At 39.0% G+C, this 17,523-nt stretch overlaps 1 protein-coding gene across 2 annotated transcripts; it reads left to right on the top strand.

The window, feature by feature from the left end:
- The first annotated feature begins 208 nt into the window (after window positions 1–208).
- Window positions 209–16,828, top strand: fam135a (family with sequence similarity 135 member A). Of its 2 annotated transcripts, XM_085477956.1 has the most exons (21): window positions 209–491; window positions 2,386–2,515; window positions 4,746–4,825; window positions 5,593–5,732; window positions 6,748–6,818; window positions 6,930–7,103; window positions 7,375–7,501; window positions 8,279–8,432; window positions 9,006–9,083; window positions 9,412–9,461; window positions 9,931–10,089; window positions 10,227–10,300; window positions 10,450–10,604; window positions 10,739–12,677; window positions 12,799–12,959; window positions 13,051–13,142; window positions 13,223–13,320; window positions 13,540–13,691; window positions 13,851–13,961; window positions 14,121–14,234; window positions 15,688–16,828. In XM_085477956.1, the coding sequence occupies exons 2-21, from the start codon at window positions 2,439–2,441 to the stop codon at window positions 15,891–15,893; spliced, it is 4,212 nt and encodes a 1,403-aa protein (XP_085334082.1). In that variant the 5' UTR covers window positions 209–491; window positions 2,386–2,438; the 3' UTR covers window positions 15,894–16,828. The 2 variants fall into 2 exon arrangements, with proteins under 2 accessions (XP_085334082.1, XP_085334083.1); XM_085477957.1 differs by lacking the exon at window positions 9,006–9,083.
- The last annotated feature ends 695 nt before the right edge of the window (window positions 16,829–17,523 follow it).

Raw genomic sequence — 17,523 nt, forward strand, 5'->3', positions numbered from 1 at the left:
GAACAGGCTGGATTATGCCTTAAAAAAGTGACAGTGTTATGCAAAAGTTTTACAACATAAATAAACATACGTCTTTGGAGAAAAAAACCCCTTTTTTTTCTTCTTATTTTAATTATTATTATTGTGTGCTTGTTGAACTTTGCGATGTTCCATTTAACGGTAGTAGTTTTGCATGTCAGCTGCGTCTCCGGTATGTGCAGCTACGCGCAGTTGAGAGGCGTACAGCTAGAGCAGCGTCTGCTGTCAGCTCTTCAGATTGAGCACAGTTAGCTCCCTGCTTAGCAAACACTGCTCACAGACATAACTACATGGACGAGTGACGCTGTGTAACATTCTAACGCCAATTTTTCTATGAAGCTGACCGGGCCGGGAGGAGAACCAGTCAGCGGGGCATTGTTTTCAGTCCGCACTTCACTGTGAGAGGACGGCGAGAGGACTGAAATTTGAGCTAACGTTGGTTAGCCGGCTAATGTTAGCTTCCCAGCGAAATGGTGAGTAGCGTTAGCTTGACTGCGCAGCTAATGTTACCCGGTGGCAACTGTTCAGTGGGTGGCTAGCCCTGCTAAGTGTTACCGTTAGCTAAGGCACTGTCAAGGGAGACTGTTTTCAGGGGGGTGGTCTGTTAAAGTGTATTGTCTTTGCCGATTTTTTTCCTAACATTTTCTGATCCTTTTGGGGGAAAATATGTTTTGTTAGCTTCCCACCTGTAACCGAAATGAAATCCTTGCAAAGATTCTACCCTTCAGCTAGAGACCTTTGCTGCCTCACTCCTTCTAGTTATAGCATCTAAATCCTAAAGCTAAGTTACAACTTAAACAGCTGTTTATTTCCTTGTCTGTATTGGTTTGGGGTTTTAGCTGTTGGCTCTAGAAGAAACCATCGAGCCGACCGACGTCTTAAGGCCTTGTCATGTATATTTTAACAGAACTAGATGTTTAGATTTTACTTTCCCTGAGGTGTCTTACATTTTCTTAAGTGCCGTAGACATCGTCTTATCACCAATCGCCGGGTTGTTGGTCGGGGAAATATGTAATTTTGTTTTGGTGGTGTGTTTTTTGTGACAGTTTTGTGTTATTGTTACGTTTGAACAAACGTTTCAGTGGATACAGCTCGCACTGGCAGGTTGTTTGGTGTATTGACAGCAATGCTTCAGGATTTCGGTCAACGCCTTACTTAATCTTTTGTATTCTCCACGTATATAACTTTTGCTTACATACCTTGTCGGAGATGGGCTTTTGTCTAAAGACTAAACCCGATAGACCAGTTGCTGCTACAATCTCAATACCAAACTTTCAGTGCATCATAAATCCATAATGTTATCAAAGTGTACTGAAACATTTACACAGCGGGGAACTGTTTGACAGGGTAACGATGTCAAGTTTTCCATCACATTATTATAGGTCTTGCAGCTTAGTTACCAAAAGCTTAACAAAAGCTGCAGTCACTGATTTGATCTAATTTAGTCTGGTATGAATTGCATTTGGCTGCTCGATTCATACAAACTAGTTAATCAGTTGACTTGCAAACTCAGTATGACCATAAAGTATTTATGCTAGGCTTGCAAAGGGAATTGATACCCAAAACAAACATGACCACAAAGGCAAATTTACCCGACGGTGTCCTTGTATGTCCTCTGTGTTGTGCCCAGTTAATTTGCAGGAGGGTTTTTTTTGTTGTTGTTTTGTGTTTTTAAAGCAACAGAATTCAGAAAGGGATATTAACCTTGGATCTTGTCAGGCATCTGTGTTAACCCGATCAAGTTCATGGTGGTCTTTTGTAGCTCATTTCTTTTCACTGGCATGAACAGCTATTATATCTCCCAGTGGATGATTTATTAATTTAATATATGACTAATTTAGCAAGCGTCTGCATGATTGTTTTTGCCAGCTTTATTTTGTCTCGGCTACGGCCAGAAATACTATACACCCTTGTCTTACATAAGGTCTAAAGTAGGTCTGTGTGTATTTCTAACACTACCATTTGGTAATATTGTATTTCAGGGCTATTTTGTGCAATGTTATTAATAGTATTTTCTCTTATCCTGTCATATCAATTCTATAATTGTTATGGGCTGTTAACTAATTAGGCCCAGAGGACGGCATGCCTCGTGTGCCAAATTTAGACCTTATGCCCTAATAACTTCTCTAAAAATGAACCCAACTGTTATATATTCTTAAACTCACTCTTGTGACTGCTGGTGATGTTTTCTTTTAACTGATTTGACCTTGGGTTTCTTTTTGTAAACCTAGGTGAGTCGTTTTACAGCTTTTTAGAAGTTCTCATTCAGTTTAACTCAGTTTAAATACTGCATTTTCAAGTGTAAAGGTTTTGCAATAACCTGATTGCTGGAACTGAAATGACTAATTTGATTACTTTTGCCTGCAGGCCTACAGGTGTATCCCAGATGATGTAAGGCACCTCTGCCTGTAGAGACCAAGATGACTGAAGTCCAGGCCACAGTGGAGTTCTCTGTGGAGCTCCACAAGTTTTACAATGTGGACCTGTTCCAGAGAGGGTGAGTTTTGTCTGAGTGTTTGGGAAAAGTAATTCCATGTTTTCTTCCTGGCATGAGTCTAAGATGGATTTTATCCATGACATGGATTTCCCCAGAATATATTTATCTACTTTTACAATGTGCTATGCTAAATATTGTTCAACTGTGCTGGAATGTTTTTGAAGAAACCCGAACAAGCTTTGTCTTGCAGTTTGCATTAGAGAGGATCAGGAAGTGTTCTCTGAGTGTCCCAGCCAATGTAGGACACTTGGCAATGTTGTTCAGACCTTCAGGGCACTCACAAATGCTCTTGTACAGACAGTACAGAATATGCAAATCAGTACTTGACTATACTTTTTCAGATATGTAAATCTACCGCTTTGTTTTGATAATTGTTGTTATTACACCACAGTGATAATGGAGATAAAGACCATACTGTAAATGTATTTAAACTGTAATTTTTACAGTTTGTAAAAAGTACTCAGTAAAGAAGTTGAGTAACTTTTGAAGTCATGCAGTGAAGTATACCATGTGAATACAAATATGGAGGAGTTCCTCTTTTCTGACTCATTAAATTTGAATTTGCATCTTGATTATCATATTTCCGCTGGCGTGGTAAAATAGTTAAATGATCTACCGTTAATTGAAGCATGAGCATTGATGCTTTAGGATGCCTAAATATAGCATGCTGTGAATAACAATCAAAAATAACTTGAATAAACAAAAACAGATAAAGTTGTTTTTGCAAATGTGCTTAAATTTTGTAAAAGATAGCTGACTGTGGTACAGCAGAATAACATTTGATCTGGCACAGGTCGGCTACTTGGCTGTATTTGGTGATAATTTTAGAAACCAAATTAATTAGAGGTGGGAATCGCCCCACAATATGATATTATTACAACTTTAACATTTTACAGTTATGCAAAGTCACAGTATACGTGATTATACTATGAGTATTTCAGTAACATATGTTACTTATTAATCTGGCACAAAATGTGGAGGGGAAAAGAATCAATAACCAGGCAGCCACTTTTTTGGGGGGCATTCAAGGGGATTGCTGTCCTATTATTACTCGTGTGACTGCGCCACTGCTTGCTCTGAATTAGGACGTAGCTTCGTCAAGCTTTGTGTCCAGTGTTGGAGGATTTTTTTTTCCCAGTTTAAAGTTATGTCGGGATGGTGGTGCATTAGATGAGCCCTCTTATTCATAATATCCCCAAAGTATTTTAATGTATTTATTAAAATACCAATATTTGGTGTCTCTAGAAATTGGTGATTGTATATTTTTGGTTGAATATATTGTTTTAACTACAGCATACTATGTATGTGCCAGACTGGATCTAAGTAGTAATGTAAAGGCAGAGCTTGAGGTCATCATGTCAGATTTAAGAGATACATTTATCATTTTTATGGGCTGAGCTCACTTAGCAGCATAGCACATATTGCTCTAAATAAACCACTTACTGGCTTTTATTGTCTTCATTTGGAAGCTTCAGTCCAACTTTCCCCTTTGACTTGAGCTGTTACTTCCTGGTCCCTAATACAATTCCTCGTGGCTCTGGGCAGGATGGTGTCCAAAGTTTCCGTCATCCTGCCAGTTTGGAATAATACACCCCATGCAGACATTCTTTTCTTTTTGTACACGTCCAGCGCTGTGCAACGTTTAATGGAAGCATAAGGAAGGAAGAAAAGTGACTTGTGTTTTTTAAGCTGCAGTTTTGATCTTTAACATCTGGAAATTATTTTTTATAACAGCACTGTAATGATATGTCCCAGTGCTGAGCTAAAACTCCTGCCCAAAGCTCCTGACTCATCAGTGCTTTAAGAGCCTAGGTTTACTACATGAGTGACTGCAAAAGAAAGTGCTCATTATTCATTTATTAGAGGTGAAGTGTCCTTTTACAAGTTGAAGCACTTGTAGCTAACCTGTGCGGTTTGTTCCCCTTTTACAGCATGTCTAATAATGTTCACCAAGCACGTAGAGCTGTCTTTCATGGATGTCTTCATTTTAGCTCTTTACTACTAGTGGGCTTTTAAAGGTTTAAAAACCTGAATCGTTTTTGCTGAACTGAGCAGTCGTTGTTATATTTCCGGCCTGCTTATAGAATAAAATGTCTGGGTGTTCATCAGACGTTAATGAAGGTGGTCTCTGCCTGTGCAGCAAGGCTATCAAAACTTGTCGTGTGCAGGGGAGGTTGTCAAATGTCATCTTTATCAGGGAAAGAGGTAAAAGATTTCTATGTATTTACAGGTTCTACCAGCTGCGTGCCAGTCTTAAGGTGCCACCCCGCGTCCCACACAAGGTTGAGGCCAGTCTACTTCACCCAGGAGGTAAGTTCTTTAAAATGTGGTATGTAAATGATGAATGATAACATCATGCAGAATACTAAAGACAAAGTGTGATTGATTGGGAAGCAAAATGTGGTCTGTAATGTCTCTGTCATGAAAAGGCAATATTTTATTAATACATTTGCCTAATTTGATATAGTAACTAAAATATGTATTCAAAAGTTGCATTAATATTGGTAAACCCGAAGCAGTGACTGTTCTCAGATTTTTCCTAATTAAAGCCATTAAATAAGGCTTTGGTAGCCTGCAGTATGCATTAAGTAGTACATGGCTAATTTTCATATCAGAGGGCTCGATTTATACCTGTAACTGTATAGGTGATGTTGATTAACTTTTGCTAAAAAGTCAGGTAGACTTGGTGTATGTTATACCATTTTTATTCTCAGTGTTTATCTAAGGTTTTGTTTATCTGCCTTAGAAAATGTAACTGTTGTTTAATACAAAACATTTGTGTCAGACATATAGGATCCTCGGTAGGGGATAGGTGTTTTGATTTCAGTTTTATCTTTATTTTGTAAAATTGTTGTTAGGACCAAATCTGCCACTGCAACTACAGACATAAGATATATCTTGTGACATAATTTACAATGTAGATTGTAGAGATACCATTACATGCATGGTGTTAGTGTTTCTAACGATAATAGAAACACTATTATCTTTAGAAATAGTAATGTTAGGGCAGGATAGGTTATAATTCTTTAATGATAATTTTTCATGGACCCGCAATTAATCATCATAGTTTTGTCTAGGCTCTGATCTGGCGTTTCCTGCATCAGTCCAAGATGACGTCATCTGCAGCAAAACGTTCCAGATCCTGTATAAAAATGAAGAGGTTGTTGTCAATGATGTCCTGCTCTTCAAAGTGATGATGCTGCTTGATGAAAAGAGGGTACGTTTAGAAAATAAATATGTTGTTTTTACTTATACAAGGCATTTATTTATTACAGTGTATTTGCCAATACGTCACATGAAGCAGAACCGGCTGTTGCACAGCTAAATATAGTCGGCGTTAAAGGTTTCTTGTTTTTCTGTATCGGATACTGTTGTGTCTGTGGTTTATGAAACTGAGAGCGAGTCCTCCATACAAACATCTACCATCTGGAGTTGCGCTTCCCTATTCTGTGTTTCAGGAAAGGGGAAAAAAAAGCAGCTGAAATGTGGATGTTGAGTAAGATTTCTTTCTTCTTTTTTTCCCTCCCTGCAGAGAGGAAAATCAAAATAAATGTGCAACAAACATGCAAAGAGGTTGTAATAAAACATTTTTAACAAATTTTGTCAATTTTGTCTTGTTAATTTAATATGCATTTATATTAAAGAAATTGTCTTAACGGGCAAAAACATTTTTGTCATATTAGGAATCATAGACTCATTGTCCTAACTATAAAGTAAAATCTAAAGAGTTAGTGTGGAACATGTTTTTGGTAGAAATGCTGGGTAATTCCTCCTTCAGACACAGGAGCACAATTTGGAAGTCCAGATGCTGCCTTCAGCCAAAAGCAGTACAGTATGAGCATGATGCGTCTGCAGAATATCACAGAAATGGAGACAAAGAGATTTTTCTTTCTTACTCACCCAAAGCAGTGCAGCTGTCAGAATGAATGTCTTCTCTGAAATTGCTTCTAACTTATTTGTGCCACTTTGCTTTTCCAGTGAATAAACAGATATGTGGAGTTTAGTGCATTCTGTTAGAACAGCAGAAACTGTTTTGACACCTGGTGTGCTCTTGGGGCATAGGTCAAACAAACAAACGGTTTCAGAATGTATTAGACTTATTAGAGTTGATACCATCAAATTACAAAAAAACATCTTGGTAGCTTCAAATCAGCCCGGCACATGTTGCTTTTTGCACGCAGGCTTTGAAGTTCACTATTTAACCACCAATTACTGTTTTTCATTCTCTTCAGGTAGAAGAGTCCCTCAATGATATGGATTTCCAGCTCTTGTTGGATTTATATTTCACAGATGGTGATTACACGTAGGTGTTGAAATATTTCGTGTGCATTATACAGTGTTTTATAATTTTGACATTTGCATCTCTTATGCAAATAAGGCACTTCTAAGGTTCTTTATTATATAATTTATGCAGGCCAGATGATCCAAACTCTCTACAGAATATCAGTGGTCGCACACTTCGTTTGCACTTTAGCCTTCAGCGAGGCATCCACCAACACATCAATGTCATGTTTGACTACTTCCACCTGTCTGTCATCTCGGTAGCCATCCATGCCTCCCTTGTGGCACTACATCAGCCCCTTATCAGGTCAGACAAGGGGTGATTTACCTTACTGAAAATTCAAGCACAGCTCTTGAAGCTCTTACATGATTTTATGATGTCATTTGGCTTTGCTGTATGCAGCAAACTTCAACATAATGCCTTTTTAAAATTGTTTTTAAACATGCCACAAGATTGTCTGTTTGAAGCCGTTAAGATAACTTGTGACTTTGGGTTAGAATTAAATATAAAGTAGTCAAAAGCTTACTAAAATCTTGTGGTGACTGCATGAGTTTGACTTCAGCGTCTCTTTTCCTAGTTTACCTCGACCCGTCAAATCTACATGGCTTAACCGCAATGCTCCAGCACAGAGCAAAGACTCAGTCATCCCACCTCTGGAGAATGTCGTGTTTGGCAGCACTTATGTCAAGCAAGTATCGCCAGATGTAAGTGGTCTTGTCTTATAGCAAACCAAATGTATCTGGAAATATTTGCTTTATTTGTAGATGATTGTGCACCTCAGAGTTGATCTAAAAGATGCCTTTTTTTTGTATTGTGTTGTTCCACAAATAGTACAAAGACTGCATTAAGTGAAGTAAAAAATGACTGCAATCTAGTACTCAGTGTGCAATATGTTGTGGAACCCTAGTTATATTCTTATAAGGAAGAAAATGTAGACTTTGATTATTATGTTGACACAGTGGTGAATTTCACAGCTCTACACATCAGTCTACACTTGCAGTTCCCCTCATCACTCCACTAATATGCAGCATGGGGATAACCCATCGACACATTTGACAACAAGGTGTACAGCAGCCACTGTAAAGTAACTATTATAAGGAAAACAAATGCCTGGAAGTAACTCAGAATAATCTGTTATGATTCATAGTGCTCTGTGGAGGTACTGTAACACCAGAGTAATGAGGCATTTTTAAATCATTTTCTTTCTAGAATAATTCTTTGAGGATGTTATACATCAGTCAAATGCTCTACCAACCCTAAAAACAGGTGCCTCTAAATTCTCTTCATGGGCACTTTTTTGAGTAGTAAAACTTGAAATAGAGGCAACAAATGTATATTTTTCCCCCCTATGTCCAAGAGTTTCTGTTTTGGCAGTGGCTAATGAGCGAATTATCTACAATGTTAAGGTAATAATAATGTTCACAGAGTTGTTGTTTTTTTGTTTTTTTTATAGCATTTTCTTTCCCATTTTTGTTCCTCAGGGCAGGACATTCTTGGTATCTGACCAGTGTCTGCAGCATGCCTTCACTCTGCACCATAACCTTTGCTCCAATCTCCTAATAGCCTACCAGGGCCTCTTTGGTTACTTCACCTCCATTACTAAGGACCTGCCCTCCTCTCATCGTATGGAATTAGGTATGCAGCATTGTGCATTAATATCAGCATCAACAGTGTTGTTACTGCAAGCTGTAAAGCAATGCATTATCCCTAAATACAAGACTTAATTAAATAAGAATTTATATTTATTTTTGCACTCTTTTTAAACTTATAGCCTCTGAGGAAAAAAAACATTTTCTCAGAGTTACGCACAATTAAATATAATACTTATAGCTTCTTAATCATTGTTTTTGCAATCAGTGGACTGTCATTGTTTTGTTTTTCTTTTGTGTTTGCTGTGTCCAAATTTATTGTGAGGCCATATCATTTCACTTGATCCTTACACATTATCACATTAAGCCCTTTAAACTGACTGCACAAGCAGCTTACTGAGTTGTTTTAGAGATCTAATCAGGTGATCTTAGTTCATTATACTTACAACACTTGCTTCCAGTAGGGAAGTCTGGTAACCAGTAGATTAAAGCCAGACACAACTCACTGTTGTAATTATGGCTTGGGAAACCCAATCCACACAACTGGCAGATAGTAACCCATCCTAGGGGAAAAAATAATGAAAAAGGTTAAACATGACTATATGTGCAATTTTACTAGCCAAGCCCAGCATGCAAGTCCTTTATGAGCGAGTACTCAGAAGACCCTATCCCCGAAGTCAAAGGCACGTCTACATAGGTATGTCCCAAAGTACTGTACCTCAACTCCGCTTGCTTTTTTCCCGCTTTTTTTTTTCTTTTCACTTCACTTTCCTCCTTGTTGAAAACACCATGGCCTCTGTATAACCCACTCTTTAGAAGCAAAATAAGCTACTGTAACCTTTTTAATTTCTGTATACTCATCCTTTCTTTCCACCTTAATAACCAGGCTTTGGACGAAGAGTTTCATAACACATTTAAAAATACTTTCTTATACTTTTCTCTGATAAAACTTTCTTAATGTGGTCGGATTACAAGGTCAGAAGATTTCTGTATGATTAAATAACTTGTTAAATTTGCTTCCTCAGAACAACTTGACTTAGAGGCCCGTCTGACTGAGTTATGTGAACAAGTCAAGGTAAGGCCTGTTCATTTCTGTTGTGTGTGTGGGGTATTTTGTTTTTTTGTGGGGTTTTTTTTTTTTTTTGGGGGGGGGGGGGGGGGGGTTTGCATAGAAAGCTTTATTTGCTGTAGGATGGGAATCTTTTGTTATACCAAATGGCTCAAGGTGTGTCAGCAAATTATTAAGATACCATTGCGTCTGTGGCATTTGTGAGCAGGCATTGTGTTGCTTCTGAGTTGATTGAATAGCATTTGAAACTGAAAGTATTTCATATTTATGTAGATCAGATAACCAGTCTTTTGCAGTTTGCTCCCTCAAATCCGGCCCAGATAGTTGTGCCCTCTCTGCATTAAAAGTAATAGAGCATGTTTTGTACGTTTTGTGAGCTTTTTGAGTATATTGTGATTGTACATTTTGAAACTTGCTTTTAGTTTATTGCTAACTTGAGCCCCCTGATGGTTGACTTGTATGTTTGTACTTATAGCAAAAAGCAGAGTCACCTGATGAGCTGGCAGAACTAGTTAATATGAACCTGGCTCAACTCTGCTCTCTGCTCATGGCTCTCTGGGGACAATTCCTAGAGGTTGTGTCCCTGCAGGAGCATGTTGCAGCCATACTAGCTGTGGAGCATCATACACTAAGAGTGAGTTCAACTTTTTAAACCTACTAAACATTTTGCTAGATATCTGCTAGTGGTGATAATCTTTACTGTTTTGATCCAGAACTATTCTCTTACCTCCACAGTATAGACTGAATTCTTATTTTATACTGTTATTACAGGTCAGGCGGTTTGCTGAGGCTTTCTTTTGTCTTGAACATCCAAGACAATCCGCACTGGCATATCAGGAGTTACAGTAAGTCAAGTTGGCATGCGTGCCTTGATTGTGAAATGTAGCATTCCTTTTATCAGGCCTGGACCAGTACTTACTTGCCTGACATACTATAACTTTTCTCTATTTGAGTTGTTGTCTGCTTTTCTTTTTCTTTCTGCTCCCTCCTTCAGTGCTCACAGTCACCAACAGATGACTAATGCGGTCAAAAGCTCCAGCTACTTCTTGTCTTTGCCTCCACTTCCAGTGGAATGTGCTGACCTGGATGGTGATGTTAGCTCACTACCAATCATCTTTGAGGATAGATACCTGGACTCTATCACTGAAGGTCAGTAAAATTGTTTTGATTATTTTGTTTAATTAGGTATGTTTCTGATTTTTAAATATATTTATATTTTTGTTTTGTGTCCTTTTGGGGCTTTTTTTTGTTGTTTTTTGGTTTAACTTGGTTGAATCTTGAAGATCGGGATGGACCCTGGCTGGGCATGCACAATACAAGGACTGGCTCAGCTTCTGCTAAAACAGACAAGCCTAATGCAAAGGACCTCAGTGCAGCAGCCAGCCCAATACCTGAGTCACGATGTGCCCCTGTGGATAACCCCTGGCCTGACAACTGTGATCCACCACCTAAGTCCAAAGGCAAGTCAGTCAAACTGAAGAAAAATTCAAAGGCTGAAAACTCTAAGAAGCTGATTAGACAAGGCTCTAAAGACTCTGTGGTTTTGGTGGGCTATAAGAACCTCAAAGCTCCCTATGGTGCCAGCAGCTCAAAGTACAAAGAAGGGGAAGTTGCCCTTAACCAAGCTGAGGAACAAGGTACTTTACTGGGGGACACAACTAGTCATTTAAGGACTAATGCCAGTTCTGTTTTCGACTCTGTTGTCACATCAGTACATTCTGGAAACCGTGCTGATGATGCTGTTGTGGACAATAATGTAACTAATGCTGCTTGTCAGAAAGGTATTTTTACAAATCCTACAATCTTGGACACTCAGAGTAATCCCCAGGCGGGTACTGGGGCTGTTGCTACATGTAACCAACCGATTCCAAAAGACAAACAAGACCACAGTGGCCAAAAGATGCCACAATGGTCTGCTGGACTAAAACAAAATGAGGTGGAAGGAAGTAACAAGGACCCATACCAACATGATAAAGTAATGGCTCTACCATGTCAGGCTGAAGGAAGAGTCAACAGTAATATTCCTGAGATTACCCAGACAGACCTCTGTTACTCACAACAGTCTTTTGTGGAATCTGTATTTGAAAGGCCAAGTAAAGAGACAGCGCAGCGCAGCCAGTCCTGTGTAGTCTCAGTACAGGTAAAGAGTGATTGTATCCGACTAACAGACGGAGGAGCCCCCAGTGCTTCATCTCGCCTCTCAGACTCAGGCATTGAAAGTGAGCCCAGCTCCTTTGCCACTCAGCTTGTTCTAGGACAAAACACCTGTGCTGGCGTATGTGTTGGGGAATCAGGTGTTGCTGTGGCCCCACAGCCTGAGAGGGCCCTCCAGAGTTCTGCACCACGACCTGTTCAGCATAGCACAGTGCAGAAGCCTGGAGGGGCTGGAGAAATTCTGTATCCAGAAAGCATCAGCGCTGTCAGTGGAGTCCAGTCATCTCTCACTTCCATCAACTCCTTGCCTTCAGATGATGAAGGTGAAGGCTCCTCTAGGGCCTCCAGTGGAGCTGAAGTCCGTGGCAGGAAATCGAGCATCTTGGTGCAGGAGCAGAGTTTAGTCTTTTCTGGAGATATCAGCGGACGGCCTGATGCTGCCTGCAAACCTGACACTGTTACAGGGGATTCCCAACTTGGAAAGCCTTCTTTGGATTTGGAAACAGACCCCAAATTAATATGTATTTCTGACTTGGGACTACAGGAAGCAGCCAGCTCTGGATATAAGGAGTCCCGTAGTGAACCTCATACAGCCTGCCCTTCCAGTAACTCTGCCACCACCAGTAGCACTGACCTGGTAAAACGTGGAATGGTTGAAAACTACTTCGGCTCATGCTCTAGCACAGATGTGTCTGAGATCAGCCCTATAGAAACATCTGCTATCACACTGGGAATTCAGGCAGGACCACAGGTTGAGGAGGATGAGGATGAGACGGAGCATGAGATGATAGAGAATGGTTACTATGAGGAAGGTGACGGCTACGCTTTTGTGAATGGTGTTGCTGATGATGAGCAGGTTGGGGATGCAGCTGCTCAAGAGACAAATCTTTCATTTGAACAACTTGGCATTGGCTACCTCCATGAAACAAAAGATTTATCAAAAGCTCCGATCTGCTCAAACATAACCGCCAGCAGTGTTGGATATAGCTTCGGAAGACCTTATTCAGCCACTTCCCTTTCTTCAAGCTTGCAGTGGTATGAGTGCGCACCCACACCACAGATGAAAGCGTGAGTCATCTTTTTTTCTTTTTAAAATATCACTTAATGTCTTCAGGCACACACTTGTCAAATTTCACACGTTACAGATAAATATTCATCCACCTGTGGCTTTTGGGGTTTTTTTGTGCAGGTTTATTAAGGCCAAGGAAGAAATGAAGCAGCTAAAGCTTCCTGGGTTCTTGTACAGCGAGGTGCCTGAGCTGGCATCCACTGTGCCCTATTTCAGCATGGAGGAAGATGAAAGCTGTGAAGAAGGCATCCATCTCATAGTCTGTGTCCATGGCCTGGATGGTAAGAAAAAGTTCTGAGAGTTGCTTTTGAAATCAGTTTGCTTTTTTATTAAAAAATTAATGGATGCATTTTGTTCCCTTTATTGCTGCAGGTAACAGTGCAGACCTCAGACTTGTGAAGACCTACCTGGAGCTTGGACTGCCTGGTGCTCGTATAGACTTTCTAATGTCGGAGAGGAATCAGGTATAGATATGAAAATAAACCTGGAAAATGTTTTTTGGGGTTTTTTTGCGTTGTTTATTTAATACTATTTTTATCTGCAGAATGACACCTTTGCTGACTTTGAGTCAATGACAGACCGACTGCTGGATGAAATAGTCCAGTACATTCAGATATACAACCTTACAGTGTCAAAGATAAGGTAATGCATTCTGTTAATCCAAATCTAATATCATAACATAATTATTAAGAAATTGCTTGTATTTTATTGAACTTAGATTTAAGTTGGTGATTCAGTTAACTGATTTCCAAAAGCATGTCTAATGCTGTTAAAGTATGTCAGTGAAAGTGTTCCATTTTAATGTTGTTTGCTGTCTTTACATTTTTATTTTTTTATTTTTTATCGATGTATCCTTTGCAGCTTTGTCGGTCATTCGCTGGGAAACCTCATAGTCCGCTCAGTGCTGACCAGACCCAGGTTTAAATGTTACCTGAACAAGCTACACACTTTTCTTTCCCTTTCCGGGCCTCACCTGGGGACACTATACAACAGCTCTGCTCTGGTGAATACAGGTGAACGTCAGAAGAGTTGACTGTATTTTCAGAGATTCCATATTTTAGTCAGCTTATTGGTAGCTGATGTTTTCTGTTTATTTATTTTTGTGTGTGTGTTTTGTCTCTTTTGTCATAGTGATGGATCCTGTTAAATAACTAATATAACTTCGTTTTTAGGCCTTTGGTTCATGCAGAAGTGGAAAAAGTCTGGGTCACTTTTGCAGCTGACATGTCGTGATCACTCTGATCCTCGCCAAACTTTCCTCTATAAGCTCAGCAAGAAATCTGGTAAGCTTTTTTTTTTTTTTTTTTTTTTTTCTCTTTAAATTAATTTTTAATTTAATTAATTTAATTTTTTTAAATTTAAACCAGATGTGTTTTCGCTTGTATATTTGGAAGATCAGATTTATATATATATATAAACCTTATACTCATACACCTTTCTAGGTTTGCAGTTTTTCAAGAATGTGGTGCTAGTGGGGTCACTGCAGGATCGCTATGTTCCCTATCATTCTGCTCGAATAGAAATGTGCAAAACTGCATTAAAGGACAAACAAACAGGTGGGTTGAAACTAGATCCTTGCTATGTGACTTGCAAGTTCAAGATGTCTGGTAAATGCAGAAGAAAAGTAAGAAAGCCTGAAAAGCTGAGACTTAAAGGCTCAGACAATTACACTGCACACTTATTGTTCAACCATGTAGTGTAGTTTCCCTCGAATGTGTGACCTTCAGTTCCGGTTGTGTGTTTAGACAGTGACTAAACTATTTTTGGCCTTTTTTCTTTTTTTTCTCTCAAATGATTTCTCCTTTCTTCCTCATTTTCAGAATTTTTTACATCCTTTTTCCTTTTATGTCTTTTTTGTACATAAAGAAATAAAGAATAAATTATGATTTCTAATTGATGTTGGCAAACTAATGCTAATCTATACACTGCTCAAAAATTAAAGGAACACTAATCAGAGCATCAAGTCACTTAAACTTCTGTGGCATTGATATTGATCTGGTCAGCTAACTAGCGGGGGGGGGGGTTGTTAATCAGTTTCAGCTGCTTTGGTGTTGACAACAAATTAACAGGTGCCCCAGAGGGCTAACAATGAGACAACCCCTAAAAGGGAGTGTTTTTAAATTTTAAAGATGAGGAGAGACATTTTTTTCCCTCTTCTTTTCTGACTTTTTTTTTCCTACCATTTTTTTTTTTTGCGTTTGGTTAGGGTCAGTGTCACTACTGGTAGCATGAGGATACAGATGTTAGTCCAAATCCTCTTATAAGGTACATCAATATGTGCCATTGCCGGAAGGTTTGCTGTCTCTTCCAACACAGTCTCGAGAGCATAGAGGAGATTCCAGGAAATGGCTACTCTTGGAGAGCTGGACAAGGTCTTATAAGGTCCTTAATCCATCAGCAGGATTTGTATCGGTTTCTTTGTGCAAAGAGGAACTGGATGAACACTGGCAGAGCCCTACAAAATACCTAAAGCAGGCCACTGGGATGAATGTCTGATGCTGCGTGGTTGCACCTTAGACTGTCCAAGAGCTCAGGGATGCACCGGTCCAGTTTTAGAAGAGGATCCCCCAGGACATCATCTGTCATCTTAATAGGAGCACGACTCGACATTGCCAGACATGAATAACAACATAATTGGGAAATACAAACTACTTGAGTACCATTTTTGAGTTGCTCTAATTAAATTCTGGCAAATAGACTAGTCTGCTGCATTGTTTTGTTTTGTTTGTTTTAGTTTAAGTTCCAGGGGGTCCATGAACTCAACCCAGATTTCATTTACATCGAATAATGTGACATCCTTTCACAATACCTGGTCCATATCAGTATAGATATCAGAAAGATTTTTTTCCCCATTGTGATCTGAAAAGTTCCGGGTTTGTTTTTTTTTTTTTTGTTGTTGTTGTTTATTTCCTGGGTTTTTTTGAGCAGTGTATGATTCTACACTATGATTCTCCTGTCTTTTTAAAAGTAAATGACTATAACCAACCTCTTTGGTCTTGCTTACACCAGGTCCTGTGTACGCTGAGATGATTGAAAACTTGCTGCTGCCAGTGCTTCAGAACAAAGACTGCAATCTAGTGCGATATGATGTCATTCACGCCCTGCCCAACACAGCCAACTCCCTTATCGGCCGGGCTGCTCACATCGCCGTCCTCGACTCTGAGATCTTCCTGGAGAAGTTCTTCCTTGTTGCAGGCCTCAAGTTCTTTCAGTAGAACTGCGACAGATTCAGACATTTGGCTGGACAAGAGGAATGTGGAGCGTATACCTCAACGCAGCTAAATTTTATTCTGATTATAGTATCTGGATTATCTCTTTGTTTTTAAATGCATATAACTTTTTTTAATTATCATTCATATAAGGAAAATTGTGGTTTCTGTCTGATGATGTTGGAATCAGTGGTTATGGATCTTGTTATTTTTATTTTTCTACTACTTCCTTTTTTTCTTTTTTTTTTCTTTGGAGGGGTGGTTAAATTATTTCCCCTCCTCATATGCTATATTTTCAGTGTTATTTATGTGCTTTGTTTTTACTTAAAACATTGTTTTACTCCAAGTTATTCAGTTAATTTTAGATGCTGAACTGGAAATGTAGCTGCTACAAAAAAGAAATGGCTGTTTTGGTGAGCTGACCCAAGTCAATTCTGCACGTACTGTCCTCACCATTGCAAATGATTTTTTTTTCCACCAAATTTAAGAGACACTGCATTGATTTGCACCACAACTACATTTTACAAGCTTTTGTACTGAAAATGGTCATTTGTACAAGTTACTTTTTTTATCAACAATTTTCCATCATTTTTAATGGCAAAGATTGCATTTGAAATAGGATTGTTTCTCAGCCTTGGCTTTGGTTGAAATCTTTATGCTGTCTCTAACAGTTACAGCATTCTGCACATTTGCCCAGCCTGGCGTTGGGAGCGTAAAGCTTTGCCGACAACATGACATTTGATTACGGGGTTTTAAGCAATGATCATGATTCAGGAAACGCACGTGTTGGTAATATGAACCTTTTATCGAAAGCACTTGGTTAATCATTTGGTGATTATTTATGTTTAAACTGGAAATGTTGGTTGAAACTGAGAAATGTTTCTTGGACAGTTGTTTATATATCATCATAATGTAACATTAAATATGCATACTATGAAGTATGTATACGACTTGTCTTTTTTTCTGGAGTTCATTTCAGGAATTGGGAGCGTTGTCACTCCTAAGCATTTGGTGCATGTAGGCAAAATCTCTGAAATGTCAATCAGTAAGTAATACATCCTTATCTGCTAAATTTGATTAAGAGTAGGGTTGTGTAGCATATTATTTTAATTTTAACCTTTATGTGCAACTTGTTCTTTTTCGATTGTGTTCATTGATCGTATTCAATGCAGTGCCAGCAATTAGCCTGCAGATGGCGGTGTCGTCGCAGTTTGACGTGTCTATAGAGGTTCTTGTGTAGTGTTTTGATCCACAGGTTGTGTGCCTTGATCTGAAACTTACAAGTGACAATATTAATGCCTCCTGTTCTTAAGACGTGAGAGCAGGGTTTTTGCACTATCCCAGAAGGTTTAGGCGTGTTGTGAATTTTTGCTAATGGAGTTCAATTGTTATTTTTGTTATTATCAAGTTGTTATTCCTAGAGTAGTTTTATTCTACAAAAATGAAAGTCTCAGACAAAATGTATCATACCCGTTATAAGTGGTGTTAAGTAGATTCTAATCATTTAAACAGAATTTAATTTCAGTCCGCAGTTTCCTGAACCGTAAAATCAGCTATTCAGTCTGATTAAATAGGGCCCCATTTAAAAACCCTGGGTACACTCAACGCGGCTCACTAACCGGGATGGTGCACATTC

Source organism: Copadichromis virginalis, linkage group LG13 (genome assembly GCF_057382275.1).
Source record: "Copadichromis virginalis isolate Kocher_CV1m ecotype Utaka linkage group LG13, C_Virginalis_male_GT1.1, whole genome shotgun sequence".
In the NCBI taxonomy this organism is placed as follows: Eukaryota; Metazoa; Chordata; class Actinopteri; order Cichliformes; family Cichlidae; genus Copadichromis; species Copadichromis virginalis.